Raw genomic sequence first — 27815 nt, 5'->3', positions numbered from 1 at the left:
TCCAAATACTGTTGGTACAGAATGCCATATTTAAAGCTTTAGACTATTTTCCTTCAGTTCTCTGCTTTCACAGTGAAATACATGTACTTCGAGCATAACTTCTGCTGAGTTCTAAAATTTTCAGCAGGCAGAAAAATTGTAGAAATGGAAACTTAACCCCCGTACATTTCAATTTGGAAAGTGAAGTTCAGAGAAAGTCATAAAAATTCAATTTAAGTCAGATTTATTGATTGCCTACAGTGTGCATGGTCCTCTATTAGACATAATGAAATTCAGGCACAAAACAGACACAAAATCCCTGGCCTCAGGTACCTTATGATCTAATTAGTATAATACAGATTAGAAACGGGACGGACAAGGTACAGGTCAAGGCTCACTTCCTAGAATCGACATGAAAGCGCAGTGATTTAAGTAATCCAAAACGGCATCTAATCCTACAGTCATTTATAAAATGTATTTGGCCTTGAAATCCACAGCATTTCAAACAAGATAATTAAGTTCCACTGCAGATAAAGTCACAACGATGCAAATCCACTGAAGCCCTTAAGAGCATTATTAATGACTTTTGCTATTCTGGATCTTCTGTTTTCTTCTTATTATCGTTCGAAGCCTCCGCAATACCAGTTTGTCAGACAGAAGCATGTCATCTTGTTGTTCAAGGTAGTCGAGTAAATTTTCGGTCCATTCAAGGGCAGCTTTATGGCTAATATGCTTCTCTGGATTCAGTTCTGTTTTCCTAGTCTTACTGAAAGGCTTGTGTTCAGCAGGCTTGGCCTGGTCCTCCGCACCTTCACTGTCAGTTAGCACCTGACAGCTAGAGTCGTTACTCCGGGAGTCAAACCACTGGTCAATATTCTCGATGTCAACATGCTCACAGTCTTCTGTGTTGTGTAAAACGGTTGCTAAGTTAGCTGCTAAAATGGCTCCTTCATCAATATTCATGCCTGAATTCTCTTCATTGCCAGGGAAAAGTTTTTTCCATGCTTTGGTTATAGTACTTGATTTTACCATATTCCAAGCTCTTGACACTTCATAAATGGCATCCAACACTGTCAAGTTCTTCCAGAACATTTTTGGGTCAATTCCTTCGTCCATGTATTTCTGAAGAAGTCCTGCTCGGTAGTATCTTTTTACTGTGGCTAGAACTCCTTGGCTCATAGGTTGAATTAGACTTGTGACGTTTGGTGGTAAATATTTCACAATTATTCTGCCATCATCTGAACTCAACAATTCTTCATTTGGATGTGCCGGGGGGAAATCCAAAAGAAGCACTGCTTTTTCTAGAAGACCCTTGGATTTCAAATGCTTCTGTACCTGTGGCACAAAGTATTTTTCAAACCACTGCCTGAAAACAGAATGTTCTATCCATGCACTTTTTTGACTGAAGTAAGTGACAGGAAGGTTTGAAAGGTCAGCACCCTTGAACGCACGGGGTTTTTTTGCTTTTCCCACAACACACAGATTAAGTTTGTGTAAACCTGTGGCATTGGCGCAACACATAATAATGATTCTCTCCCTGCTTGACCGATAACCAGAGGTACTCTGCTCAGTTTCAAGAGCTAATGTCCTTGATGGCAGACATTTCCAGAACAATCCAGTTTGATCAGCACCATAAATTTGCTCTGGTTGTAGATTCTCTCTCTCAACAAATTCCTGAAAGTTACCACAAAACTCACTGGCAGCAGTTTCATCTCCTTTCAATTTTGTTCCTTTACCAGCAGCCTTTGGAATACCGTGGCGCTGCTTAAATCGAGTTAGCCAGCCAGAAGATGCATTAAAATCACCTTCCATCCCCAGCGCGTCAAAAAAGAACTTGGCTTGTTTTGCACAAATCGTTCCGGACACTGGAATCCCATCTGTTTTCTGTTGGTTAAACCACTCTATCATAACTCTGTCGAGTTCCTCATATGTTGATGACTTCATAGATTTACGTTTGGAAACCCCACTTGTAGGATCTGAACTGTTTGCATAGTTTATTATCCTTTCCTTGTTCTTTTTAATATCACGAACTGTGGATTCACCAATTCCATACACCACAGAAAGTTTTTTGAAAGAGATGCCTTCCTCAAGTTTCTTAATAATGTCAAGCTTGTCCTTAATTGTCAACACCACACGCTTACGTTTCCCCAACATCTTAAGGGTGTAATATTTTAGGCGATTACTAGAACAAGATATTTAACAACGTAGATTTGAGCACAATGAGACTAGAAAATGGTGTTTTAAGATCCCTTTCCTCACCCTTTGAATCTAGATGGACAAGTGTGCTGGCCAATTTCTAGGCAAGGCTTATGTGACTCTCTTCGCTTGGCTGCTTTAAAACTTTCAAAGTTCTTTCAATAAGGACTAGCTCCAATTACTCCTATCTTCTAGCTTGCTTCTTTCCCACTGAGTTTAAGATCATTTCGTGAATTGCAATTTCAACAGAGATGGCAACCAATGCCAGACCAGCAAAGTCTCTAAGACAGCCCTACTGCATACCTAATTCTTCCTGCCGTCATTACGGGCAAGGTTCTATGCTGAAGGAACTGAGACTCAGGGGAGAGTATTAGGGGAAACGTGCTAGGGAGTAAATAGTTTCAGACAGGACTTGCAGCCTTGACAGACAGGGAACTAGAATGGAAGAACTCACCCACCCCCTAACTGCTGTCCTTGTCAGGCAGTGCGCTGTATGGAATGCTGCCCCTCCAGGCAAGGACTGCTATAGGTTACGCAAGTGAGTGGTTATGGAAATCACAGGCAAGCAAGGTATGGCAAGCTGGACAGAGGTAAGCGGTGCAAATAAGCTGAAAGTGGACAGGCAAAACTTTGTACTTTAACACGACACGAACTTCTACCTAATGTATTTGGCAACTGAAAAGGGAAAAAGGTGGACAAGAAATGGTGTCACGTGGTTAAAGCACCAAAAAACTTCATTGGCAGAAATCAGGGCTCATGGTAGAGGGTATGGGGTGGAAGGCTCAGTGAAGATGTTACAAAAATCCTGGTGAAAGATGATCCTCGATGGGCCAACAGAAGTAGTTCCTGTCGGGGGCTGTATAGGCACTCGGAGCCTCGGAAACCTAAAGGAAAATACCAAAAACATTTTTCTTTCAATATCAGGGTCTGTGGCATTACCCACATCTATCCTGCAACTATGTTGAGAAATTTAACGCCTCCTATTAATGTGATGGCCAAATACGACAAATGCTGCTTTTAGGCATTATCTAGAGTGTCAGGGAGCGGGACCTGAATCGCCTACCTCCTGAAATTAAGAGGTCAGAGAGAAGCCGTGTTAGCGAGGGCCTCTCCCCGCAGGACGAGCTCCGGAACGCGGGACGTCTTTGCTCCCGGGGAGGGAGCCCGGATTCCTCCGTGGACGCTGGCGACCAGGCTGTCACCGCGGCGGCCAGCCAGCGAGCGAGCGGGCGCTGGGCACAAGGGACGCCCGTCCGCGGGCCGGGGGCATCGCTCTCCGCCTGCCTTCGCGGGGGCCAGACCGCCCTGAGGGCAAATGGAGTCTCCAGAGGGAGGCTGACACTGGCGGCGCGGCGGCGGCGGCGAGCGGCGAGCGTCGCGGCCGGAGCCGGAAGGCGGGGGATTAGGGTGCACGCGCGCGCCCCCGCAGGAACGTTGTGTCGCCGAGGGGGCGGGGCCTGCGCTTGCGAGCGCGCGCGGCACGGGGGCGGGGTCTTCCGCGAGCGGGCGGGAGAGGACGGGCCCAGCAGCTGCGGCGTCTCCGGGAGCCGCGTGGGTTCGGCTAAGGGCCCGTCTGCTCCAGGCTGCAGACTGCCTCGCCCGCCAGCAGGGGGCGGGACAAGCTCACCCTGTCTTAGCCCTTTTCCCAGTGTCCCAGCTCTGTGGGCGAGGCTTCCTCCATCCTCAGGTGGAGTAATAGTCGCATCCTCTGAGGGCTCGCGAGAAAGCTGCGCATCCTCAGGTGCCTGGAGCGAATGGGGCAGGGCGAGCGCACGTGGAGCGTGTTTACAAATAGCGGCCCCGGCGTCCGCTCCTCCCAACGCCGACTCCCGGGAATGCCCAGTCTGCCGGCGGGGACGGGACGAGCCGGAGCGAGGATTACGAGCTAAGGTAGGAGCCAGCGGACGCGACTGCTGGCGGAAGGCAGAGGCGGGCTCCCCGAGGCGACAGGGTTCGGGAGAGGACCTGGGGCTTACACGCTGCAACACCCATCTCAACAAGCCCTGGGCAGGTGGGGCGCAGCGGGGGGCGGTCAAACTGGGTATCAGGTCTCTCCTCCCTGGCGAGCCGCTCGAGGTTTAAGTCACAGAAGTCGCGATAGAGGCGTCTCTCTGCAAAGCTCACTGCACCTGGGAGACGCGTGAGCCTGTGGGAGGCTCACTCGTGGATTTCGCAGCCCCTTTACTCTTTACTCCCCCTGCTCTAGGTAGTAGTAAGGAAATTGCAGTTTGACAAAGACTCCCTTGATTTCTTTCAAACCGAGATACAGTACGTTTCTATTTTGGCATTTTAAATGGCGCGAATGCGGGCATCTGTGCACTAGTAACCGCTACGGAGAACAGTGCCTTCTCGGCGTCCCGGGAGTCGCTTCCCCGCGGGGCCCTCGGAGCCTTCCCTGGAGAAGGGAGCGAGCGGCTGCACCTTCATCTGCAGCACCTGTTTACGGAGGAAATGCTTTCAGGCTTTTCTTCATTTCTTTCTTTTCTGTGTACTTCGAAAAATGGAAGAGTCTTCAATTACATTCCTCTAATATCTGAGAATAAATGTCTAACCTTTTTGGTTAACATAAGGTAGCGTAGTAATTTGTCGTTTGTTTGCAAAGGCCATATTGTTGCTAGAATGTTTCAAAAGGGAACTGACCTGAGCACTCTTACTGCAGAAAACATGATGTTGGTTCTAAGGCTTCCGACTCCCTCGCCCAAACCGTTCGATTGCCTTACTCAAAATCACAGCTTTCTGACGTGATGGAAAATCTTTGATCTTCTAGTTAAACTGTGAAGTTTGAAATGATTTTTTACAAATGTTTGCTTTTCCTGAAGGTAGATCTCACCTCTCCCATCCCCCATCAGTCAGTCTTGGTTGACTATTTTGGGCAAAGTGCAACTTCATGCTAGCTTAATATCATTTTTTAAAGTTAGTCTCTTTTCTCTGATAGTTGTAAGAAGCGTGAAAACAGTTGTATGTGACGAACGAAACCTTATTCATTCCTCATAAGAGAAGAAAGCTGACATTTACTGACTGCCAATCAAAAGACCCAGCGTGTAGTCAGAAGTTAGCAGCCTGGTTTTCCCCCCTCACCCGCCCAGCCTGCTGGGGTCCCTCGGTCCCACGGTATTTAAGTAAAATGAACTCTGCCTCTTACCCCTGCCCTACTGTCTCTAGGAGTTAATTTCCTTTCATACACCACTTGTATCATTTCTCTGTTTCTGCTGAATTATCTTATCTCTTAAAGCTGTTCCCTTTGCGTCACCTTGTGTAAGTTCACATCCGAAGCACAGCCCACATTCCTTGATCTCCTAAAAGCACCACTTCATAGGAGGCAGTTGTGTTTAGCAACTTTTAATAAGACTTTACCTAAGATGGTTTCATCTAACAGATTTTTTCCTTTTTGTGGGGAGGAGTCGCTAACTGTAGCAGATTTACTTTAGGGTACAAGAGTGGGGCTTGGGGAGACCTGAAAATAGTGTCTGTCAGCTTGATTTTATGAAAAGCCTGGCTGGCCACAGGGAACTTCTTGTTGCCAGCTCTTCTCTTCGGGTCGCAGCCTTGTCCCCATCTCCTTATGTTATGTTTTCTCCTTTCTCTCTCCAGCGTTATTTCTGTCTCAGGGCCCCCTCTCTCCTTCCCTCTCAGCTACTGGTGAAATCCTCAGATTCTTTGTTCTTTATTATGCTGAGCACTTTTGTAGTCTGTATCTTTTTTCCCACTGTCCCTTACTGTGATTTATTCTCTAATCAAAAGACATTTCACTCTTTGGGGAATTCTGCCACCAGTATTTCTTTCCTTCTACGTATATACAATCTCTCTTAATCATTATGCTAGCACTGTGAGGTTGATGCTACCTCTGTTTTATGCACAAGAAAGTGAAGGCTAAAAATCTATCCAATGTAGATTGGAGAATGGAGATTTATCTGGCTTTAAAACAACATGTTCTTCCCACACTGTGACAATCGAAGTATTTAACTCAAAGACATGAAAAGAAGGAAGTATATTGTGATTATTTTTGCAAAATCAAACTTGTCATTTATTATAATGGAATTTTTTACATTAACCTTCCAAAGAGGTATTTTAGTTGTGAAAGCAGATTTAAGTCTGCAGCTGTGTTCATCAGACATAGCATTTGGTTTATTGGAATGTGGGTTTTCTGAAAACTACTCCAGATCACCTGAAAGTAGCTTATGTGTCATTACCAGCTCTAAAGTTCCTTTTCTGCTGAGGTGATGTCAATGCAAATGCCTTATGTGGCCTCGTTTGTGGTAGTATTCTTTATGCATAAAAGTTTTGTAATAGAATAGGACACCTCTAGGTAGAATAAATTCTTAATTTTAAAGGAACTATTTATCTCCTCTTGGGTTCCATTTAGTTTATCATTGACCTTCATTTACTTGGAGATTTTTGTTTGATAACCTGAATTAGCTACTCCAATAAGCTTAGGATGAGAAAAGGATAACATTAGCCCGTATGTATTAAATTGATTTAATAGTAAATAGTATTTCTGTTAATAATTGATTTTCAATTAGCAGTAAAGTTTTCAATGATCAGAAACTAATATAGCATTGTAAATTTTTAAAAAATGAAAAACAATTAATGGTTTTCACAAAAAATTTACTGTTCCCCATTTTAAGGGATATAAAATACTGAGGGGATTTTTCAGTTAAAATGTAATTGGAGGGTGTGTTTTAGAGCAAACAACGTGAAAAAGTCATCAGTAAAATGAAAGTTTGTACTTTGAAGTCTCTCTCAGCTGTAAAGTTATTTTACTCTGGATTATAGGTAGAAGCTCAAATCATTCATGGTTAAAGGTAGGAACACTTTCCCACTTAAATATCTGGACACAAGAGATCAGATTGCTCATTGGAAAGTCCCTTTTCTTAAAAAAAAAAAAAACACATGATATTGAAGGATAGTGATGACTTACACTTTTCTGTCATATGGATGCTCAGTAGAGGGCTTTTAAACTTAATTTAGTTTTCTGTGTTTCTTTTTTGGCTTGCCGTAGATTTCCAGTTGACTGGCAGCATAGGCAAAATAAGAAAAAGACTGCCTGGGAACGTAGAAAAGATTTAATAGGGTCAGAAGAAGGACAATTACTGGTGGAAACGTTTAAGGGAAAATTAGACTTGATTCCTGAAAAAACATGTGGCTGTAAATTGAAGAAACCAGTGAATTGCTGATTGATGTCAACAATGCGGGTGGAAAACTTGAGTGAATTTATATACCCCCCACTTTACCTTTCCAAACCTGCTGGGTTTCCAACTGTTTTCTAAAGGAGCCCAGGGTTCCATCAGGTTGGTCAAATTAGGTTTGCTGAGAGCGGGGAGTGCATCCACCCCTTCCTCTCCCCGTCCCCTCCCTCTCCCTCTCCCCGTCCCATCTCCCACCCCAACCCTGCAACTGCAGCTCATGCTTTTAGGCTCTTCCTGCTTCTCCTTTAGCCTTGTAAAGTCCTCTCCTGCCTCTGTTACTGTGTACATCCTTCAAGTTCTAGTTTGTCCCCAGAGCTACATTTTTCAAGATTCCTCATGTCCTGTGGGTGAGAAAACCGCCTGGGGTCCAACATGCAGGTTCCAGGGCCCACTCCAGGGATGAAGCCCAGGAATCTTTATTTTCAGCACGCATCCCAAGTGACTCCAATATGCTAAAGATGGAAAACCTTATCTACTGACAACCATCTTGAATATGAGATTCCTCTCTCATATTCTTCTGGAAGAAATTTTTTCTTCTTTCTCCCCTCCCCACTTCTTAAATTGTATGCAATCTTTGAAGGAAAATATGAAATACAGAAAAGTAGGAAAAAAAACCCAATCATACCAACATTCAGAGATAACTACTCTTAACATTTCGGTCCGTAGCCATCTCTTACCAGTATACTTATCATATATGTACTATGTGTGATATCGACATACACACGTTTTAATGAGAACATGAAGTTATAACATACGTAAAATTCTACACGTGCTCTTATGAAAAACACCTTATAAATATTTTGTGATACTGTTGATTCTCATCAGCCAAATACCACCAGGAACGCATTTCTTGCCAAAATTCAGCGTAATACTGCAGCACGGGATACCCATGGAAAACTATGGAGCCCCTCAAAAAGAGGAGGGTCAGGTGGAGTTTATTATAGGATTTGGGTAAGATGATTTTAGCGGGGGTTGAAGTGGGGAGACCTGGATTGGGTGCTGTCAGAAAGCAGGGGCAGTTTAGCTATTGGGCGTCTTAGTTTTGATCTAGGAAGCTAGAGGAGCCGGCTAGAGTTACCACTGGAGAAGCAGCAGCAGTCACTCCTGCTAGCCAGGAGAGGGGGGTGTTTGGTCACTCTCGTGGTGGCAGGGCCTTTACCCTCCCTCATGGTTAAATTTCTGTTCCGGCAGGAGTAGAGGGTAACCTTGTTTTTGTCTTGTTTCACCACAGTCATGGAGAGTCCTCCTCTGATGTCTGTGAAATTGTTTAGATTCCTCAGGGTAATATCATGCCTACCTTGTTCAAGGCTTTCAGTACATACCCAAAGGGTCCAGGCTCCAAAAAGGTGTAAGTAATAATCGTTGATAAATTAGCCCATTCAGCTGTGAAGCTACCCTTAATGCAACTGGGTAATTATATCATGAGGCAGCTCTATTGAGGCTCATGCTTGAAGACAACATTATTAACACCTGCTTCAATGCTTCTAGACTAGAAAGGCCTCATGATAGTATTTCTCAAACTCAGTCTTGATCAATTCTAGACGTTTCATCATCCCCGAAATCCCGTACCATTGGCAGCCACGCCCCGTTCCTTCTAACTCTCTCTCTTCCCCAGCTCTGGGCAACCACTCCTCTTTACGGATTTGCCTATGCTGGATGTTTCATATACATGGACTCACAATATGTGTCCTTTGTGACTGGCTTCTTTCATTTAACATAATGTTTGAGAGGGTCATGTTGTAGCGTGCATCAGTGCACTGTTTCCTTTTATTGCTAAATAATTGTTACATGAATATACTGTATTTATCCATTCATCCATTGATGGACAGTTAGGTTGTTTCTGCTGTTTTGGCTATTACGAATAATGCTGCTAAGAACATTCATGTACAAGTTTTTGTGGATGTATGTTTCCATTTCTCTGAGGTACACACCAGATTGGAGTTGCTAGTTCATGTGGTAACTCCATGTTTAATCTTTTTTGAGGAGCTATTTTCTAAAGCACTTTACAGTCTTACAGTGTGTGAGGACTCTGCCTTATTCAGACTGCTATAACAAAATACCGCAGACTGGGTGGCTTGTAAACAACAAATTTATTTCTCACAGTTCCCAAGGCCGAGAAGTGTAAGACCATGTAAATCTGTAAGCAGATTCTGTGTGATGACTGGTTAAGACCCACTCCTTGGATCATAAATGCCTTCTCGCTGTGTCCCCACGTGGTGGAAGGAATCTCTGCAAGTCTCTTTTATAGGAACACGAATTTTATTAATGAAGGCTCCACCCTCAATACTTAAGCACCTCCCAAAGGCTCCACCACGTCAGGCCATCACACTGGACATCAGGATTTCAATGTATGAATTTTGAAGGGACACAAACGTTCAGATCATAGCAAGCTCCAATTTCTCCACATCCTCACCAGCACTTGCTGTTATGTCTTTTTTTTACTTGTAGCCATCCCAATGGGTACAAAGTGGTACCCTTTCATACCCATTGTGGTTTTGCCTTGCATTTCCCTCATGGCTAAGGGGAGCATCACTTTGTATGATTATTTACCATTAGCATATTTCTTTTGGAGCAATGTCTATTCAGATTCTTAGCTCGGTTTTTCATTAAGTCGTAACAGAGTTACAATGTTAAGTGTTAAATGTTCCATCTTAATTTTTCTCCACTGGCTTTCCTAGAGGGGAGACATAAGAAAGAACCTTCTGAGGAGTATCTTTTTCTGTGATACTGTTGAAAATGTTTCTCATGATACACTGTCACTTTCCTTAAGGATTCATGTGATAAATCCTGGCTATCTTTAATGTCAGAGGGAAAAACTGGTTTCCAGTTGAATTTTGCTTTCCTTTCACCTGACACAAGAACTAGGTATGTCCATTTTATTTTAGCACTGACTTGCACAAATCTGTGACCTTAGATTTGTGCCGAATTGCTGTAGCTAACTCATTTTGAATTTCTAGTACTTTTCTTTTTCTTATTCATTGATTGTGTTTTTAAATTTTAATGTTTTAATGGTAACTATTCTTTTTATATTATAGTTATTTCAACTATTGTTTTAGAAGCATGTAAGCAGTAAAATTAAGAGACCAGCCAGGCAGTACATCTTACTAATAAACTTTATAGGTTCTAGAAGCGTAGTCTCCAGTTTGTACATCTGATTACCACCTACCAGACATGGAATCTCCAACTGGTTATACAGAACCCTTCACATATGGAAAATGGGAATAAAAATTATACCAGTTTTGGTTTTGTTGTAACAATGAACTGAAATAGAAACTGCTTTGCAAAGTACCACACTCTGCACTACGTAAATACTAGCTGTGATTGTATTTTTCCTACATCTTTTTTCTAGCAGGAAATACTTGTATTTTCTCAACTTCTTAAGAAAGGAGACGTTGAAAGGCGCTAAAAGACAGCAATAGTGCTAAAGGCCAAATTCATACATATGTAATGATATTGTATTTGCAAGAGTGCATTATATACCTACGGTTGTCATTATAAGAGGATTCACAAAACAACCTCAGGATTATCTATTGAAAATTCTTGTTCCATTAATCCAAAACAATTGCACATTTTCTTTCCTTGCTTTAATCCTGAATCATAGCATATTACATATACTATGTTTTTGGCAGATTTTTAGCCTGATTTTAGGTATCTGAAGGGGGATGGTGAAGATATAAAATGAAGGTATGATGCAATTAACAGACATCAAGTAGTCATCATTTTGGAAATATGTTTGAAATATGCTTTAATTTATTATCTTTGTTCTCCTTTAAAAGGTTTAAAAATGCAAGTTGGAGAGAATAAAAAATGGAGGCGGGGAGGTCTAACTCTGCCTTTCCTGTTTGCATTTATTGCATCTCTCAATGTAAACCCTGACACTGAAATTCTGAGAGGTGGTGGTAGGTGATAATTATTTTTTTTCCCGGCTTTTCATATTTTTCCCTCTTTATTTCATTTATCTATCTGTATCTATATAGATATATGATATAGATATATACACATGATATATAGATAGATAGATATGAGTGAATATATATACACATATATCATTTTATACATTATGTATGTATATATGCATATTTTTCCCAACCCTTTCTCTCTATACTTAAGCTTGTAGTTCTCACAAATTTCTGTTTCCCCCCTCTTCCTTCTACATTGTGTTCTTTTCTTTCGGGGATGTAATAGTGGAACTAGCTAACAATTTGGAAAGTCCCAGTGAACAGTGTGCTGAAATTGATGTGAAATTACATGATTGCTTGTTTAGGAGAAATTTATGGCATTATAAAATCCATCATTTTGATGCTGAATGGACTTTTAAAATCTCTCACTTCAGTTGGTGGTTTGTTTCCAAGAAACAAACAGGCTGATTTATTTAACAATATCTGTTACTACAACACAGGAATTAATTTTGTACTGACCTCATTTGTTCCTAAATTGTGGAATATTTTTTTAACCAATAGATGGTTTTAATTAATTTATCATTGCTATAGTCACAGAAGGAAAAGTGTTTAGTTTTTTCTGATAAATCTTTAACATGCAGTATTGGAACTTTAACCTACCTTCCTTCTTTTCTTCCTTGCATTTTTAAGTTTTTACTTCTGAGTTGAAGGATTCTCTCCCTTTTGCATACTTTAAGACTCTTTGATGTACTTGGTTATGAACTTGATTTCTCTCAATCTGCAGTGGTTAATTGCTTGACCACTGGACATTTTACCATGCTCCAATGAAGGAGGACAAACATTGTTCTATATAGAACGGGGATTTAATAGCAACTCATATATGTAAATAATGATTAAACTATTACAGCTATGTAATGAGATATGTTACAGGGTCTAGGCTCCTACTGCTTACCATATAACAGGCCAATAAATTGACAGACGAGGTGCTGGGGCAAGCAGCGACTTTATTCAGAAAGCCAGCAGACCAAGAAGATGGTGGGCCAGTGTCCCAAAGAACCATCTCACCCAAGTCAGAATTCAGACTTCTTTTATACTGAAAAGGGAGGTGGGTGGTTCATTGTTACAGACTTTTGGTGTCAGAATCCTATGTTCTTGTAGCTGACCACTTAGGTCAGGTTACGATGTTCCTGTAAACCTCCATCAAGACAGATGTTATTCTCTTCTGCAATTTTTTTATCTCTCTATGAATGGAAAAGTGTTATACCTTTAAAGGTCAGAGCCTTGAGAATGGGCTACCCTGTGTATTTCAGGCTATAAGCAACATTCTTACAGCAAAAGCAATAGAATACAAAGGTTAAAGTAAAAGAAATGTCTAATGTGGAGTCAGATTTGTTTTTCCTTATTACAGATACTGTTATTAGACAGTTAGCTGCCACAGGAATGCACAAGAACCCTACAGTAGTGGTCCCTCCATCTTTGTTAACATTCCATGATAGCCTAGCATATTATGTATGACTCATGAATGCTTTTGTGATTATAAATTATATCCATAAAAAATCCTCCGTTTGTATAGTACATATATATAGCATGTGGTTTTCTCTTAGTAAACACTTGATTGTTAAATGAATAAATAAGTGGCATCTTGAGTTTCTATTCTGTTTGTACGTCTTTCTAGCAATGGTTGAGCAAGTAATTTGATTTCTGAGTTTCAAATATTTTTTCATTATAAAATGGGAATGATGGCATTTACATCCTAGCTTTTTTTTTTATGTTGATTGAGAATACAGGTAAAAGTGCTTAATAATATTTTTAAAAAATATTTCTTCTGCTCTAATATTTCTCAATTGGAATATTGGTTTACTATTCATACCTTGTAATTGGCAACATCTTTGCTCTTAGCCTTGCCACAGTTGGAAATCAGGTGTGTTCCAAAAAGAGGGATTTACTCAACTTAATGCATTTGTGAGAACATAGGTCTCAGTCAGAGAAGCCTGCGTTTGAAACCTGGCTTTGTCCATTATTGGCTGTGCAAGTCTGAACCTTTCTTGAGCCTCAGTCTCTCACTTGATAAACATGAATTATACCTATACCGCTGGAATGGTTGTGATAACTAAATGAGAGTATGTGTGGGAGACTTGGTGATTGTTTCCTATACCCCTTCACAAGTTAAAACACCTCTTTAATTATAGTTCCAGGAATGGTTATTCACTTAATATGAATATTTTCTTATTTGTTCACGACTTTAACTTTTCCAGATTTTTTAAAAAGAATATAAGCCATGTTACTTTTTTTACAGTCTCACAGTGGGTCAGGCACTGTCCTAGCCACAGGTCATATGTTTAAAACAATTTTTTAATACAAAGTTTAACAAATTGGATTATCATTAAAAAATCAAAAGTAATTGCTTCAAGAATTTTAACTTATCCTTTAATCAGAGGTAAGATTTGAAAAAATTTCAGTGGAATCTTCCTGATAAACAGTTTGAAAATGAAGAACTCAGTTATTAAAGGCCACAGACATATGTTCCCGTGAGCACTATATTCCTGCTTGTTTCTTCTGTCTTACAGATTTTATATTCTTGCAGAATATAATTATGGAATATAATGTGATATTTTAATTTCATACAAAATATAAATCTTTGTTATTTTTTCTCCCAGTTTCCTTGAGATATAGGTGGCATATAACACTGTATGAGTTTAAAGTGTACAACATGATGATTTGATATACGTGTATATTGTGAAATGATTACGACAGTAAGTTTAATTAACATCCATCACAGAGGTTTTTTTTTTCTTGTGATGAGAACTTTTAAGATCTACTCTTAGCAGCTTTCAAATATACAACAGAGTATTAACTATAGTCTCCATACTGTACATTACATCCGCAGGAATTATCTTACAACTGGAAGTTTGTTATTTTTTGACCACCTTCACCGGTTTCCCTCATCCTGTATTTATTGTCCTTGATTCTTTTTTCTTTTTCGGATCCCTGAACTTTTTTCTCTGAAATCCCTTAGAAATTATATTCACGCTTACTCTTTTCAATTCTTTTGTCTGATGACACTCATGGAATCCTATTTCTTCTCCTAACTTTTAAATGAGTCCCAAAGTGCTTCCAGGAGCAACCCAAGATGTTTGCACCACACATTAATTGTGCAAATATTTGTTATGAAGCTTACAAGGAAACAATAAGATATTGCCCTGTCCCTCAAGGAGTTCACAATCTAGAAGGATAGGTTTGTTAACAATAGCAATGCCGTGTGTAAGTATTATACTAGTTGTTTAAATCAGACACATGTGCACAAAGAGACAACTTTAGTCAACAATGCTGATGACATTGGTGCTGGGTATTGAAGTGTGTAAAGCTCTGTATTAAAGTGAGAAAGGAGACAGGGGCATTTCTGGCAAGTACCAGGTCATAAACAAAAGTTCTGAAGTGGGAAAGCATAAGCCTTATTTAATTTGAAGAATGATAACGTACTACTTTTCTACTGCTGCTGTAACAAATTATCACCAATTTAGTGACTTAAAACAACTTTATTTACTGTTCAGTAGGTCAGAAGTCTGTAGTCAGTTTCACTGGGTCAAAATCAAGGTCTGTCTTGTCCCTCTAAAGGCCACTTTAAAAAAAAATTTTTATTGAAGTGTACTTGTTTTACAATGTTACTTTCAAGTGTACAGCAAAGTGACTTGGTTATACATATATATACATATATTTTTTCTTTTCAGATTCTTTTCATTATATGTTACTACAGGAAATTGATTATGGTTCCCTGTGCTATACACTAGGTCCTTGTTGTTTATCTACTTTATATATAGTAAAGTGTGTCTGTTAATCCCCAACCCCTAATTTATCCCTCCCTGCTCTTTCCCCTTTGGTAGCATTATTTGTTTTCTGTGTCCGTGAGTCTGTTTTTGGTTTGTAAATAGGATGTGTATCATTAGAGGCCACTTTCATTCCTTGGCTGTGGCCACTTCCTCTCTCTTCAAGCCAATACCTTGTACCTTCAGATCTCTCTGACACAGTCGCTGACTACATCATCACAGCTCCCCTGACTCCGACCTCTTCCTGCCTTCTTATAAGGACTCATGTGATTGGGCCACACTGAGGTTAGGTTATCCAGAATAATCGTCCCCATCACAAGGTCCTTAATTTAATTACACCTGCAAAATCCTTTTGCCATGCAAGGTAACATATTCACAAGTTCTGGGCATTAGGATGTGGGCACATTTGGATGAGATTATTATCCAGCCTACCACCAGCAAGAGGTAAGAGTTTAAGATATATAATGGAGATAAGGCTAATAGGGAATTTGATTTTGAAAAGCCTTGAAGCCATGCTAAGGAGTTTGGAATTTCGTCTATAGGCCTACAGTTTTTATTCTTATAAAAGGTTAAAAATATTATGATGGATGCTCACTTCAGTGTGCATATACTCAGAATCCAAATACAATTACATGGGTGATCACAGGTGCCTTGAACCCCATCTATGGAGCCCTTAGGCCTAAAGAGAAGGAAAACAAGCAGGAAAGGAATATAGCCAAACCAGTTTCAGAAATGTACGGGTGTAGTTGTACTGAAGGGATGCTGATGGGGTCCACATTTAAAATGTTTACATTTTTAAAATGGCTGTGAGAACAGAGAAGAAATTGACTTGAAAACTTTCAAGAGGTAGAATAAACAGGCTGTGACAATTTTCTAAGGAGGGATTAAGGAAGCCAGAGGAGGCTGCAGCAGCCTTTGAGATGTCTATGAAAATGATCGTAATGCACACTTCCTACTGAAATTTCCTCCCACTTCATGACATGATTTCTAGAGTCTACCTGAAACCAAGTGCAACTTTCTGCTCAAACATGTTGTTTGCCAACTGATTAAACTTCTTCTGTTGGTAGGGCAACCATATAAAACTGTAGTCCCAGCATAGGTCAGTGATTTTTTTAGAACCATTTAAAAATATTTAAATCAAACTTACTTATAAAACACTAAGCTAAAAATTGTGTTTCTCTGAAGTTCTGTTGCCAAAGATATTATGACTTAGGTAATATAGTTTCTTAAACCAGAGGTGAGAAAGAATTCAGAATTACTTGTGAAGAGAGACAGAAAGCGTCAAGTTTCTTCTGGTTCTGGATTTATACAGCAAATTTGTTTGAAGACTGAATCAACACTGGTGGTATCGCAGTGTTACTTTCAGGATATAGGGATGGTGAAAGAAAAGTCAGGACCTGACAAGAAACCCCCTTGGTGAACAGACATTTCTTACTGCTACTTAAGGATAAGGTGGTCTAGAAAATCCCCTGGTGGAATGTTTCAGGGTGGTCCACATAGGCCTCCTCAGGTCCCCATCTCATGAACTGGTCCACAGAGGACCTTGCATTGGAGTTAGTGTGGAGGGGAGAGAAAGATCTTTAAAATGTAAGACAGACTTTTTGGTGATTTTGGGTTCTTAGGATCCTGGTGGAGAGGGTTTTTCGATCCCCTGGCAGTAGCCTTTGTTGGTACCTCCCCTAGCCTCAGCTTCCCTAGAATACTTTTAAACGTGAAAGGGGACTCTATTAATAATTCCATTGAGCCAACAAGCATAATTCGAAACTTTCCCAGGCAGACTGGAGTTTAAAGTACCCGAGTTATTAGGCACTGCTCCGGTGTCCTGGAAAACAAAACTTTATGCCTCTCCTTTCTTCATGCCTCTCTTATCTTGACTAGCATGGCACCTTGTTTGCCTCTTTTGTAAAGTCAGTTATCAGTTTTTTGGGGGGAGGATAATTAGGTTAATTTATTTATTATTGTTCATTTTTTACTTAATGGAGGTACTGGGGATTGAACCCTTGACCTCATGGATGCTAAGTGTGTGCTCTACCACTGAGCTATACCCTCACCCCCAGTTATCAGTCTTGCGAGTTTTTTTCTGCAAATTTATGTGATTTATCCTTCACTATCTAAATTCAAGACAAGTTCATCTCAGCTGAGTTATTATGAACAGGGTCCACTTATCTATAATGAGTCTCCTTCCTATCCTAGCACCTCTTAGTCAGCCTTCCAGATTAATCTGGCCCTAGTTTTGTCAAGCTGTTCATTCTGTTTAAGAACCTATAGTAGTTCCCGATTGTTGATGAGGTCGAGCCTAGGTTTCTTTGCTGTTTCCAGCTCCTTGCTTTTTTGTGCCGATGCCGGCCTGTGTGCTCATCACACAGACCACGTTAGAACACCCTCTCCTTCCTCGGCCATCCTAGCCAGTGACATCTGTGTAAGTCAGCTCAACATATGCCTCCAGCCACTTTCATTTCGTGTATTCGAATTTTAGAATTTTCTGCAATACTAAGGGCACACATTTTAAATTTGATTATACAATTTGTTGTATTTGCTAGTTGATGGATTAAGACTCAAGTGCCTTCAGGCGCCATGAGGTAATTATACACTGTGAAGCTGTCAGAATGATGAACAACAGGCATTAAGTGTTTGTGTTGATTGCTAGCAATAGTCATTTCCACCCAGGTACAAGTGCATGGCCTTTGAAATCACTATGCAGGTGAGACAAAATGGCTAAACAGAATACCTTCACAAGGTATGCAATTTATGTCCTAAATATTTTTTACATATACTGCATAGTTCCAGTGATACACCATTTCCCATACCTCTCCTTAACCATAATTCCTGGAATAGTAATAAGTACACCTTGTGCATTGTATAAGTGCTTATGAAATTTAAAAGTTCAATTATGGCTTTAGCAAGCTTATTGGGAAAATAACTAAAACTGTTCTCAAAAGAATCTACTATAAAATAAGCTACAAGGATACATTGTGCAACACAGGGAAGGTAGCCGTATTTTAATAATTATAAATGGAGTATATAACCTTTAAAAATTGTGAATCACTGTTGTACACCTAAAACTTATCTAATGTTGTGAACCAACTGTACCTCAATTTAAAAAAAATCTAGCTATGTCTTGTTTCCCGGGTGTAGGTTTGGGATCATCATGGATATACAGTGCTTCCTGTCCCTAAGTCAGCCCTCTTGCCCACTTGATAGTGGGCTGTGTCCTGACCCTCCTGCTGTGGAGGCTGATGTGGTGGATCTGCTTTGGTTTCCAGGGGATAGGGGATGATATCCAGGGGTCTGCCCTCAGGGAAGGGGCGTGTTAAGAGTTAAGGTGGGGCTATAAATAGGTCTAGAAGAAGGGGCCGTAGGGAAGCTAGTGAGAAAGTAATAGACATGCAGGTCAGACAATGGAGCTTACAGAATGCCCCATGAATCTGGAATGTCTAAACTGTGGGTTGTATTAAAGAGTGATGAGACCAGTACTCAGCACCTGAGATAAAAAGACAGCTGAATTTATTCACTCCTGTGGTAAGGGAAAGCTCGGCTGGTCAGGCGGTCTTTCTGAGCAGAGCAGACTCCTATTCTATATAGGGCTTTTGGGAAGCATGGAATTAGGATTGGGAGGTTTTCAGGGGTTGTTGGCATTATCTGAAAGAGAGTGGTTATTCAAATGGATTGTTTGGCACTCAAAGACATGTTTATTAAAATGAGTATTCTTCACTGGCCAGAAGTCATGGGTTTTCGGTGATGGATTGGCTTGCAAAATCAATTGGTTTACCAAGGCAAGTTGCCAACTGATTGAACAGGTTTAAATTAGTCAAGTTGGCTATTGGTTTCCATGGCTGCAGAGCACTCCATCTTTTCCTAGGACTGTAGTCATTTTTTCTTCCCCTTCCTGAATTGGGATGGGAATACATCTAGAATTCAGAATGAAAATGAGATACTCAGATTTAAACTGGACCTTTTTTATGGAAATCTTTCAGAAAAATAATTAGGAGAAGGTAAGAGTAGGCCCAACCCCAGGTGATAGGGCAGTTTTAACAACACAGATTAACAAAGCCAAAAAAGACCTATTTACTGCTATTTTCCAAGGAACTGAAGCACACAGGCTAGTCTTTCTATGAGTATATGAGGAATCTAATGCCCAATAATGTTACTGAATGTTCTAGAGCAAGGGTCAGCAAATTTTATTATAAAGGGTCAAATGGTAAATATTTTAGACTTTCTGGGCCCAATCTCTTGCAACTACTGAGTTCTGTCACAGTACTGCCAAATTAGCCAGAGACATTCTGGAAACAGAAGGGTGTGACCAGATTTGGTCTAGGGTAGCTGACTTGGCACACAGGCTAGTTTGCTGACCCCTGGCCTAGATCAAGTCATCTTTCAGGTACATCTACTGTCATGGATTCAAACACTGAAGTATCTAAACCCTTCTGGTTGAAAGAGAGTATATAAATGCTAAATAGTCGCTGACTGGCTGATTTCTGATTTCCTGTCTGGTTGGATGTCATTGATTTTGGGTCAAGTTGGGATACTTATTGAGAAATAGCTGGGACAGAGCCAGAGCTTGAGCAGAGACTGAGTTTAGACAAAAAGAGCCTCCACTGTCCCACTTATGATGGGCCTCAGGTGGTTCATGCTGCAGTTGCCACCACCAACAACAACCCCCCCACCCCCATGCCCCAATACCTGCTGGTCCCTGCTACACGGCTGACATCCTGTCTCTGGGCTACTGCTCTTTTGGTACCTCTTATGTCAACTCTAGTAGCAGAGATTTTATCCTTTGAAAATTGGTGTGTCTTCCAGCTAACATCAGAAGGCTTGGCTTTGAAGCATTTTTAGCTTTTTTGGAGGCTAGAGGATAACCTGGCCTTTTAAGCTTCCTCCATTAAGCTTCCCCAGGTCAAAGGGTGGTTTGAATGATAGCATCCTAGGGGCCTGACCATTCGTTATGAAGTAATTTTGACGCCTTCCTCCAGGGTGCCCAGGGTTCTTCTTGAGAATAGGGCATCCTTTGTCTTGCCATGGTATTTCAGCATTTCTGGAAGTGGTCATGGAATTAGCCCACCTTAGTGGGCTATTCAGAAAAGCACTTTTAAAAACTTTATCCTTTCTGGGGGAGAAGCAATAACTCATATCAGCAAATCTCTTGGTTGTGGCTTGTATATCTTAAAGTTCTTTGTAAATCGATACTCAGGAATATACATGCGTGACAGCTCAGAGAACTTTCTGGAATCAACTGGACTCTATCACTTTCATCCATTTGGGGTCAGGAGAAAACATTTCATACTCTAGTTACAGATATAGCCCATGGAGAAACAAACTTTACAGTGAAGAGTATCTTCTGGTGCTTGTTAAATGGCCTGTTCAGGGATTCTCTTTGCAAGTGAAATTCAGTCATGACAGAGAAAAATAAGGATGAAAATTAGTCACCACACTAATTTTACTTCATAGTGGTATATAAGAAGTAATGAAAATTAGGACTAGTTTTTTTTCCTCCCATGTTGTCCTTATGTGGTAATATCCAAAATGGAATTGCCTATTAGATAAACAATAACAAGAAGTGTAATTCTTTGGTTCTCTAGCTTGTTCTAACATAACTGAATGTTTTTGAAATTCATCATGAAGAACTGATTGGAAAGAAGGGCAATACAATTTTTAAAGAAATGGATAATGAGAGAAGGCTATCTTTATTAGATATTTAAATGAATTATAAAGATATCATTATTTAAATGTCATGAAAGTGATATAAAACTAGAAAAAAATAGAATGTTAGCCTGAAAAATCCCCTATATGTGCATGTGTGTGTATGTGTGTATATATGAATTTAATATATAGTACGGTTAAGTATAGGAAAAGTGGGAAATGAAAAACTTGCTGTAAATTTTTAAATGGGGCAGATTCCTTAGTATATTAGTTAGGGTAAAGACAAACTTGTTTCATATACACACATATGTAAGACCTTCAAATACAGTAGCATAATGTGAGTTTTATTTCATTCTCATGTAAAAGTTCCCCTTGGCCTCAGCTTGTAAGGCCCTTGTATTCCTCAAGGGCATTCTGAAGTCCAGGTCCCTTCCATCTAGTTACTCTGTCATCCCCTGAGACGTGGTCCATCTTCTGCATGGCTGAAGCTAGGTTTCTGGTGCACCCTCATTCTGGCATGTCATGAAGGGGAAGGAGAGTAAATGTGGAGCAAGGGATTTCATACTAAGCACATGACACAGAAGTTGCACAGGTCGTATTTGCACCCCTTCTATTAATATGTGAGTAGTCACATGGCCCTATGCACCTGTGTGGAAGCTTGAGGAACGTGGTCTTTAGCTGGATAACCATGTGCTCAGCCACAACTACGGAGAAAGAGCTCTAATATTATAAGAAGGAGAGATTACATACTAAGAGAGTTAACATCCTGGGCCAGTAGTTATATGAAAAATAAAAATCAAATCAATTTAGATCTTCATCTTCTAATATATTTTGATATTCCAAATAGATATATACTGAAACCACATGATGAGCATCCAAAACAGTTAGTTATAGCACTTGGCAAATGGTAATAAAAATAAGTGCTTTTTATGGGATTATATCATTTGATCCTTACAATGACCCTATAAAAGAGACTGTTAACTGATAAGACTCCAGTTGCTAAATGGATGAAGAAAATGATCAAAGATAGTTCACAGAACAGAAAATACAAATGACTGAGGATTTTTCATATTTTTAATGTTACGATAGTAAAAAGAAATACAGGTTTTAAAATGAGAAATCATTTTCACTTACTAATTTAGGAAATATTTTACAAAATATTCAGACTTGGGTAAGGCATGTTACAGAGTATAAACTGCCAGAGCCAATGTATGTCAAGATCTTTAGCATGTGTTCATGTTCTCTGTGATCCAGAAATTTCACTTTTAGGAGCCTTTACTAGAAAACAGTCAGAATGAGGAGAAGGCATTACTTAAAATCACACACATAAAATCAGGAACCATATAACTGTCAAAAAATGGGAGAATGACTAAATTGTTGTATATACAGAATGCAATATTACACAATACTAAAATACTTTAGTGTTAAAAGTATGGAGCATGCCTCTGATACAATGTTAAGTGATAAAAATTAGGACATAAAATTATCAGAAATTAGATTTACCTGATGTTTTTTTAAAAATCATAGAAAAGATACTGCAAGTAGATTTGTTAAATGTTTCTGGGTGTCCTCTGTTACTCTCTTACTACATCTTTGCTTCTTTATTAGCATCTCCACATTTATTAATCAGAAAGGTTTATTTACTTAATCCTCCCTCCCTCCACTAGATGATCCATGAGAGAAAGTACCACACATTGTCAGTAAGTTACATAGCATTGTGCCTGGCTTGGTATAGGCAATACGTACTGACTGGGTGATGTTGAGTGATGTTCCTCGAGGTGACCTAGTCTTTAAGCTTTTATTTTTCACCGTGGACCAGCAACATTTGTATAATCAGAAAAACAAACAAACAAATTTTAAAAGTATTAGAACAAGTTTATTTTATGGTCATTTTCTTTGCTAATCAGCCCAATTGTGTCTATTGGGTGAATGGGAAGCAGAAATGATAAACTCTAGATTAAGGTAGAAGTAGAAAATATTTCTTTTTGTGATGGAGAAGAGTCTGTCCATTTTCCCACACCCATTCCCTTGTATGGCCTTGGGATTGTTTTCCTGCCTTGTGGAAATAGTCTGTGCAGTGTTTTGTGTGCACAGACAGAAATAAAATGTGCTCTGTTGTGTCCTGTGGCTTGCTCAACAGTTTGCTATCTTTTTGGCTCTGCTACAGGTAGCCTTGGTTGGCTATATAGATACACAAAGAATACTAGATTTGAAGAAAAGTATTGAAATGGGATCTGATTTCAGTTTTCCCTTTGCCTCCCACCTTCTCTTCTTAAGATATAACTCTATTAATGTTTTGTTACTGGGAGCAATTTAAGTCTTTTAAAGTTGGGGTCAAGTGAAACTTTCCATGTAACCTTTATCAGCGTTGTCTTAAATGTGCCATGCCAGTAAAAAAGATTTGGCAGAAAAGTGGTAATGGAAAAAAAAAAAAAAAAACCAGGACAGTTTCCTTCTGGCTTATATGAAGTAGATATTTTAGCTACCTGTTCAAATATTTGGAAACTGTAAAATCAGGTTTTTCTAATGGCACAGCGTATGGAGTAGGAAGTTCTTGAAAGATCAGCTGGAGGCTCATTTTCCAGACTGTAAGGCACACACGTGGAATTGTGGATGTTGTTCTATGTTTATCACAGTGTTTATGTGAGTAAGGTAATTTGAGAGTAATTATTAGAAGCAGTACGTAACAGCTACATAAAACAGCATTTTCATTTAGAACAATTCTGACAGGAAAAAAAAAAGTAAAGGGAAGGAAACTTTGACAGAGTTTAACTGATTTCTGGGGGGGCCATAGAATTGAGTCGGCCTCGGGAAAGTGAGGAGTTTGCAGATTACACTCAGGTTTAAAAGATGTGGCGACGGGAACCAAGTGTGTGTTTTCGCTTTCTGTCCTTGGTCCTGTTGGTGAAGACCGCCAGGTGACCAGTGTTTTCTGAACGGAAGCAGCCAGTGTGTGCGGCATCTGGCAAGTCAGGTTTAAGAGAAAGATGTCAGCGCCTGAAGCCCCGGGTCACGTGACTCCCTCCACCGCCAGGACTAGACGCTCAGGGTCGGGTTTCAACTCCAGGCGGTCCTGCCAGCCATGTGGGTCTGGCCAAAAGAGAAGCAGAGCCACACTTGGGAAAATGTTGGGAGCTGCCCTTAGCGTGCCGTCGGCCTCTGGGTCCGGAGCTTGTGTCCCACATCCCAGTGTATCGACTGCATGGAATTTGAGCGCCGTGCTGCCCTTCTGACGTTTTCGCCTCGGCTTCATCAGTACTGCCCGGCGCTCCCTGCGAGAATGGGGGCAGGAGCTCTCGCCATCTGTGTGAGTACAGGCCGCCTCTCCGCCGGCGCCGCGGGGCCGGGTGAGGCCTCAGCCCTCCCGGTCCTGATGAGATGTCCGTGTGACTTTGTTTTTTCCTTCCTTGGAGGTGGGGAAAGATATGTTACTTAAATTCCCATCTATTCAAATGGACATGAAGCAATATTTTGGGTGGCATTCAGCATTTTTGTCCGCTTTCCTTTTCCAAAAAATGTGGAGGAAGATGCCTGCTGAGTTTACTTGGTTAAGACAACCCGATTAAATGCAGAGTGCTCTCAAGGGTGTTAGACTTTCTTGTTCTGAAAGAGTTAAGTATGAATGCTTAATTATAGTTACTGGAAATGTGTTGTGCCCAGATTGAGAAAGAATTAAAGCAACCATTAATTTATTTGCCTCCGTGGATGTATATAACCTTTCTCTATTTCACATTCTTGGTTTCGTTTAGTAATTCCAGAGTTTTTGTTGCTAAAGGTGACGGTGAAAGAACTAAAATTGATAAAGTGTGTGAATCCTTAATCAGCTGTAGAAACCTCCAGTTATAAAGCAGTGGCAGCAATAAATAGCACTGATATAAAATCTGTGGGAAAAGATGTGTATTTCTAGGGCTGAAATTCATTAATTTCAAAAAAGTTCGGTTGGTGCATACATATGTAACCTTTTGCAATAACCAAATATATTTTCACACATTACACAGAATGCTGTAATTAAAATTTTTATTTTGATATATAGAAAATGTACAAATGTACATATTTTAATCTCAAGTTGGTATTGTATTCCAAAGGGTGTTTTATTTGCCCCTGGAGATACTAAATGAGAAATAGCTTATTCTGTATTATCACCTTAACTACTCCCTTGTATTTCATCACATTTAGGTCAGATCATATATTTTTTTTTAAGTTTCAGAAAGAGCTGCATTTTGTTGTAGGACCTGATGGTATCCTAAACTATCTGTAAGTAATCTGGGTAATTTTTGACACATAGGCCCTGAGCGGCCACCAGATGGTGGACTGGTCCACAGACTGAATCTTCTCAGCATCCTGGGTGCTGGTCTTCCTGACTTTTACATTCAGCCCCCATGCTTATAGTATCCAGGTGTCCAGCTGGTGGTCTTTTTATCACTCCAAAAAGTTTCCTTCAAAGTCTGATTTTTATATGTGGAGAATACTGAGCTTTGATTTTACTACAGACACAGGTCTGCATTTTCCCAGGTTTACGAAAGAAATAATTTAGAGCTGGAAATGGATAGAGTGAAGCAGAGATTGATCTGTTTGTCCTGAGATTTTCAGACATCTGTTTGATTGGATCATGACTACTTGCCCTTGGCCTGTATATATTGATCTCAACCTTGACTAAAATGTAGACTGACGTATGTATGACATTCCATATTTTTCCTTAATTTATACCCAGAACATGTACAAAACTTCATTTAAGATTGATGTAAAAATTATACCATTTAAGGGATTATTCACTCCAGTGAATGAGTAATTCTCAGTCATTCCCACCTTTCAACTTCAGTTTGGCCTTTGGTTGTGCTGTGTCCCAGTCTTACCATAGGAGGAAACACTTAGGTTTTTAGGAATTGTACATAGTATTTCTGGGAAAAGGGCCATTGAAGAACAAAATGCTTCTTGGCAGAAAAGAGAGAACTAAGTCTCACATAAATGCATGCATGTGGGCTCGTACACTTTTTTTTAGTTTGAGACTTCTCTACTTTGACACACATGCAGCAACTTGTGAAGAATCTTACTACTGAAGATAGTCCTGCAGACAAGGTAATAGTGCAACAGACATCTGTAGAGTGTGTATGTGAGTTGATGGATTCTTGAAGTGGGACACAGGCTGGTTTAAAGATACTCTGTTCCTACATCCGTTGACTAACCAACTTTCTCTTCCTCATTTCTTTTTTGTTTTTCTCTTTCCCCGATTGCCTGTGCTGTTAGTAAAACTGTAATGGGCTCACAAATTTACTTATATCACATTACAGAAACGAGTAGGTGCTTTACTATAACGTCTGATTTCTCCTCAGTAAATCACCCCCAGGCGAACAGGAAAGTGTATTTGCCAGTTGGTGATATCTTAGTCTCTTCTCGTTTTAAACACACTTCTGGATGACTCAAGCTCTCAGGTGAATCCTGAGTCTTTCAGATTCCCTGCCCCTTGGGTTGTTCTGTCCAGGGTGGTGTCTGGGCATTGTGAGGAGAGGTGGGCTGAGAATAGGGAGTTTGCATGTTCTAGTGGTTGAGAAAAGGGGGCCTAGAGTGCAAATGTGTAGGTTCTTATACTCTGCATGTTCTGCTGTGTGGGGAAGTTCGAGTATCAATTCTGTGACTGAATTTGTGGGTCCGTTCTGGTATTGTCAGGCTGCGGCTGTCCGCCTGTCCTGGCTGAGCTGCAGCTCTTGCTGGTCCTGGCAGCGATTCTAAAGGTATCCCAGGCTTTGTAGCCTTTGTCCCTAACTTGGGCACCTCCACTCCTGTAGCCTTACCAGCTGGTACCATTAGCTCCCCTACACATATCCCATAGTGCAGGCAGGTCACAGTACAGAAAGGATCACAGAGCAAAGTCAAGATACTCTCGTTGCAGGTTTATTGAATCAACTTAAAGCACGGCATGAAGCAAGGGGCAAAAGATGGGTAGGTTTACCCACTTAGAAAGGATTTAAGTGCAACCAAAGGACCACACTCTGATTCCTCTGTTACTAATATTCATCTTTCCTGTCTTTGTCGCCTTTTTGGCCACATCAGCCATCCCTGATCATGGTGTGTTTTTGAAGAATACTACTGAGTGTGAGCAGGCTCAGCAGATGGAATGTATCTGGAGCCAGCACAGCTTGCTCCGTCAGCAGGGGCGAGCGTGCCGTGGTATAATAGTAACTTGCTGATACGCTACTGAACAGTTATGGGTTTTTATGTGCATATCTCAGGCAGAGAGCACATGGGGCCAGAATAGGTGTAATCAATGGATGACTCATGAAAGACATGAATGTTTGGTGTCTCATAAATGTTGGCTGCTTCCCTTGGTTCTTTCATCTTTACTTAACTATCTGTATTAAATATGTCTACCAAGGTATCCTATGTCCTTACATATTGTTAATAGTTTTATCTTTTCTCTTTTATTGTTTCTCTTGTTCTCAATTTAGCTGAGCCAAATTTTCTTAAATAATAATCAAATATTATGTAAGGTGAAATTTCAAAGCCATCACAGTTATCCTCTTTGTAGTTTCTAGTTGGATGTCAATACCAAGTTTCTCCTACACAGGCTACATTTAGGTTTCTTAAATTTCATGATGGCTTTCTCAATTTTTTTAAACCCATTTTTTATTTGGGGTTTTAGAAAAACTTGGGCTTTGTTTGGAGCCTGGTGTACCTGAGCTTAATTTCATAGTTACGTTACTTACTATCCTCTGATCTTAGACATTATTGAGCAATGTGCTATCTTGATAGTAGAACTGAAGGAATATTTGACCATCTGTTCAATGTCTTACTGTAATTTATCTGTCTTCAGTAGGCAACAGTTTGGACAGAAAGGGTCATATCTTATTTGCATTATTTGCCTTTTGCTCAGGACTAGGCAGTTGTAGTCGTTCCATAAATGTTTGCATAGAACAGATAAGTCATGCCCTAGGTTTTGCAGCTTCACCTAAGTGTATTTTATTTTTCAAAGGGTCTTTTGAAGCCTCAAGAATCTAAAGGTATGTCTGCAAAAGCATTCTGTCTTTTTAGTAGTGCTTTTTGTGAAAATGGCACAATTTTCCATTTAGCAAGAATTAGCAGGATAATTGTTAAGTATT

The 27815-nt window shown here is 40.2% G+C and overlaps 2 protein-coding genes across 5 annotated transcripts in view; one reads left to right on the top strand and one right to left on the bottom strand.

Moving 5' to 3' along the window:
- Positions 1-206: 206 nt before the first annotated feature.
- TIGD2 (tigger transposable element derived 2) lies at positions 207-3553 on the bottom strand. Its single transcript, XM_010983082.3, has 2 exons — positions 3239-3553; positions 207-3059 (listed from the first exon to the last, which is right to left on the bottom strand). The coding sequence occupies exon 2, from the start codon at positions 2131-2133 to the stop codon at positions 556-558; it is 1578 nt and encodes a 525-aa protein (XP_010981384.2). The 5' UTR covers positions 2134-3059; positions 3239-3553; the 3' UTR covers positions 207-555.
- Positions 3554-3981: 428 nt separating this feature from the next.
- The window catches only part of FAM13A (family with sequence similarity 13 member A), a 285708-nt gene continuing 261874 nt past the window's right edge, over positions 3982-27815 (top strand). For 2 of the 4 annotated variants that reach the window (XM_064486371.1, XM_010983084.3), the window contains exon 1: positions 23776-24028. In XM_064486371.1, the coding sequence (XP_064342441.1) occupies positions 23924-24028 (105 nt within the window). In that variant the 5' untranslated portion in view covers positions 23776-23923. Of the gene's footprint in view, positions 4066-23774; positions 24029-27815 lie in introns of those variants that run through there. The other 2 variants (XM_064486374.1, XM_031433856.2) reach the window with 2 other exon arrangements.

The sequence above is a fragment of the Camelus dromedarius genome, chromosome 1, assembly GCF_036321535.1.
Source record: "Camelus dromedarius isolate mCamDro1 chromosome 1, mCamDro1.pat, whole genome shotgun sequence".
NCBI classification, from domain to species: Eukaryota; Metazoa; Chordata; class Mammalia; order Artiodactyla; family Camelidae; genus Camelus; species Camelus dromedarius.
The sequence above is the reverse complement of the archived record's forward strand: the minus strand, read 5'-3'. Positions and strand labels throughout refer to the sequence as shown.

Bases quoted from the DNA above. Each gene is read 5' to 3' on its own strand.
- TIGD2 (XM_010983082.3), bottom strand. From the start codon at position 2,133: ATGTTGGGGAAACGTAAGCGTGTGGTGTTGACAATTAAGGACAAGCTT.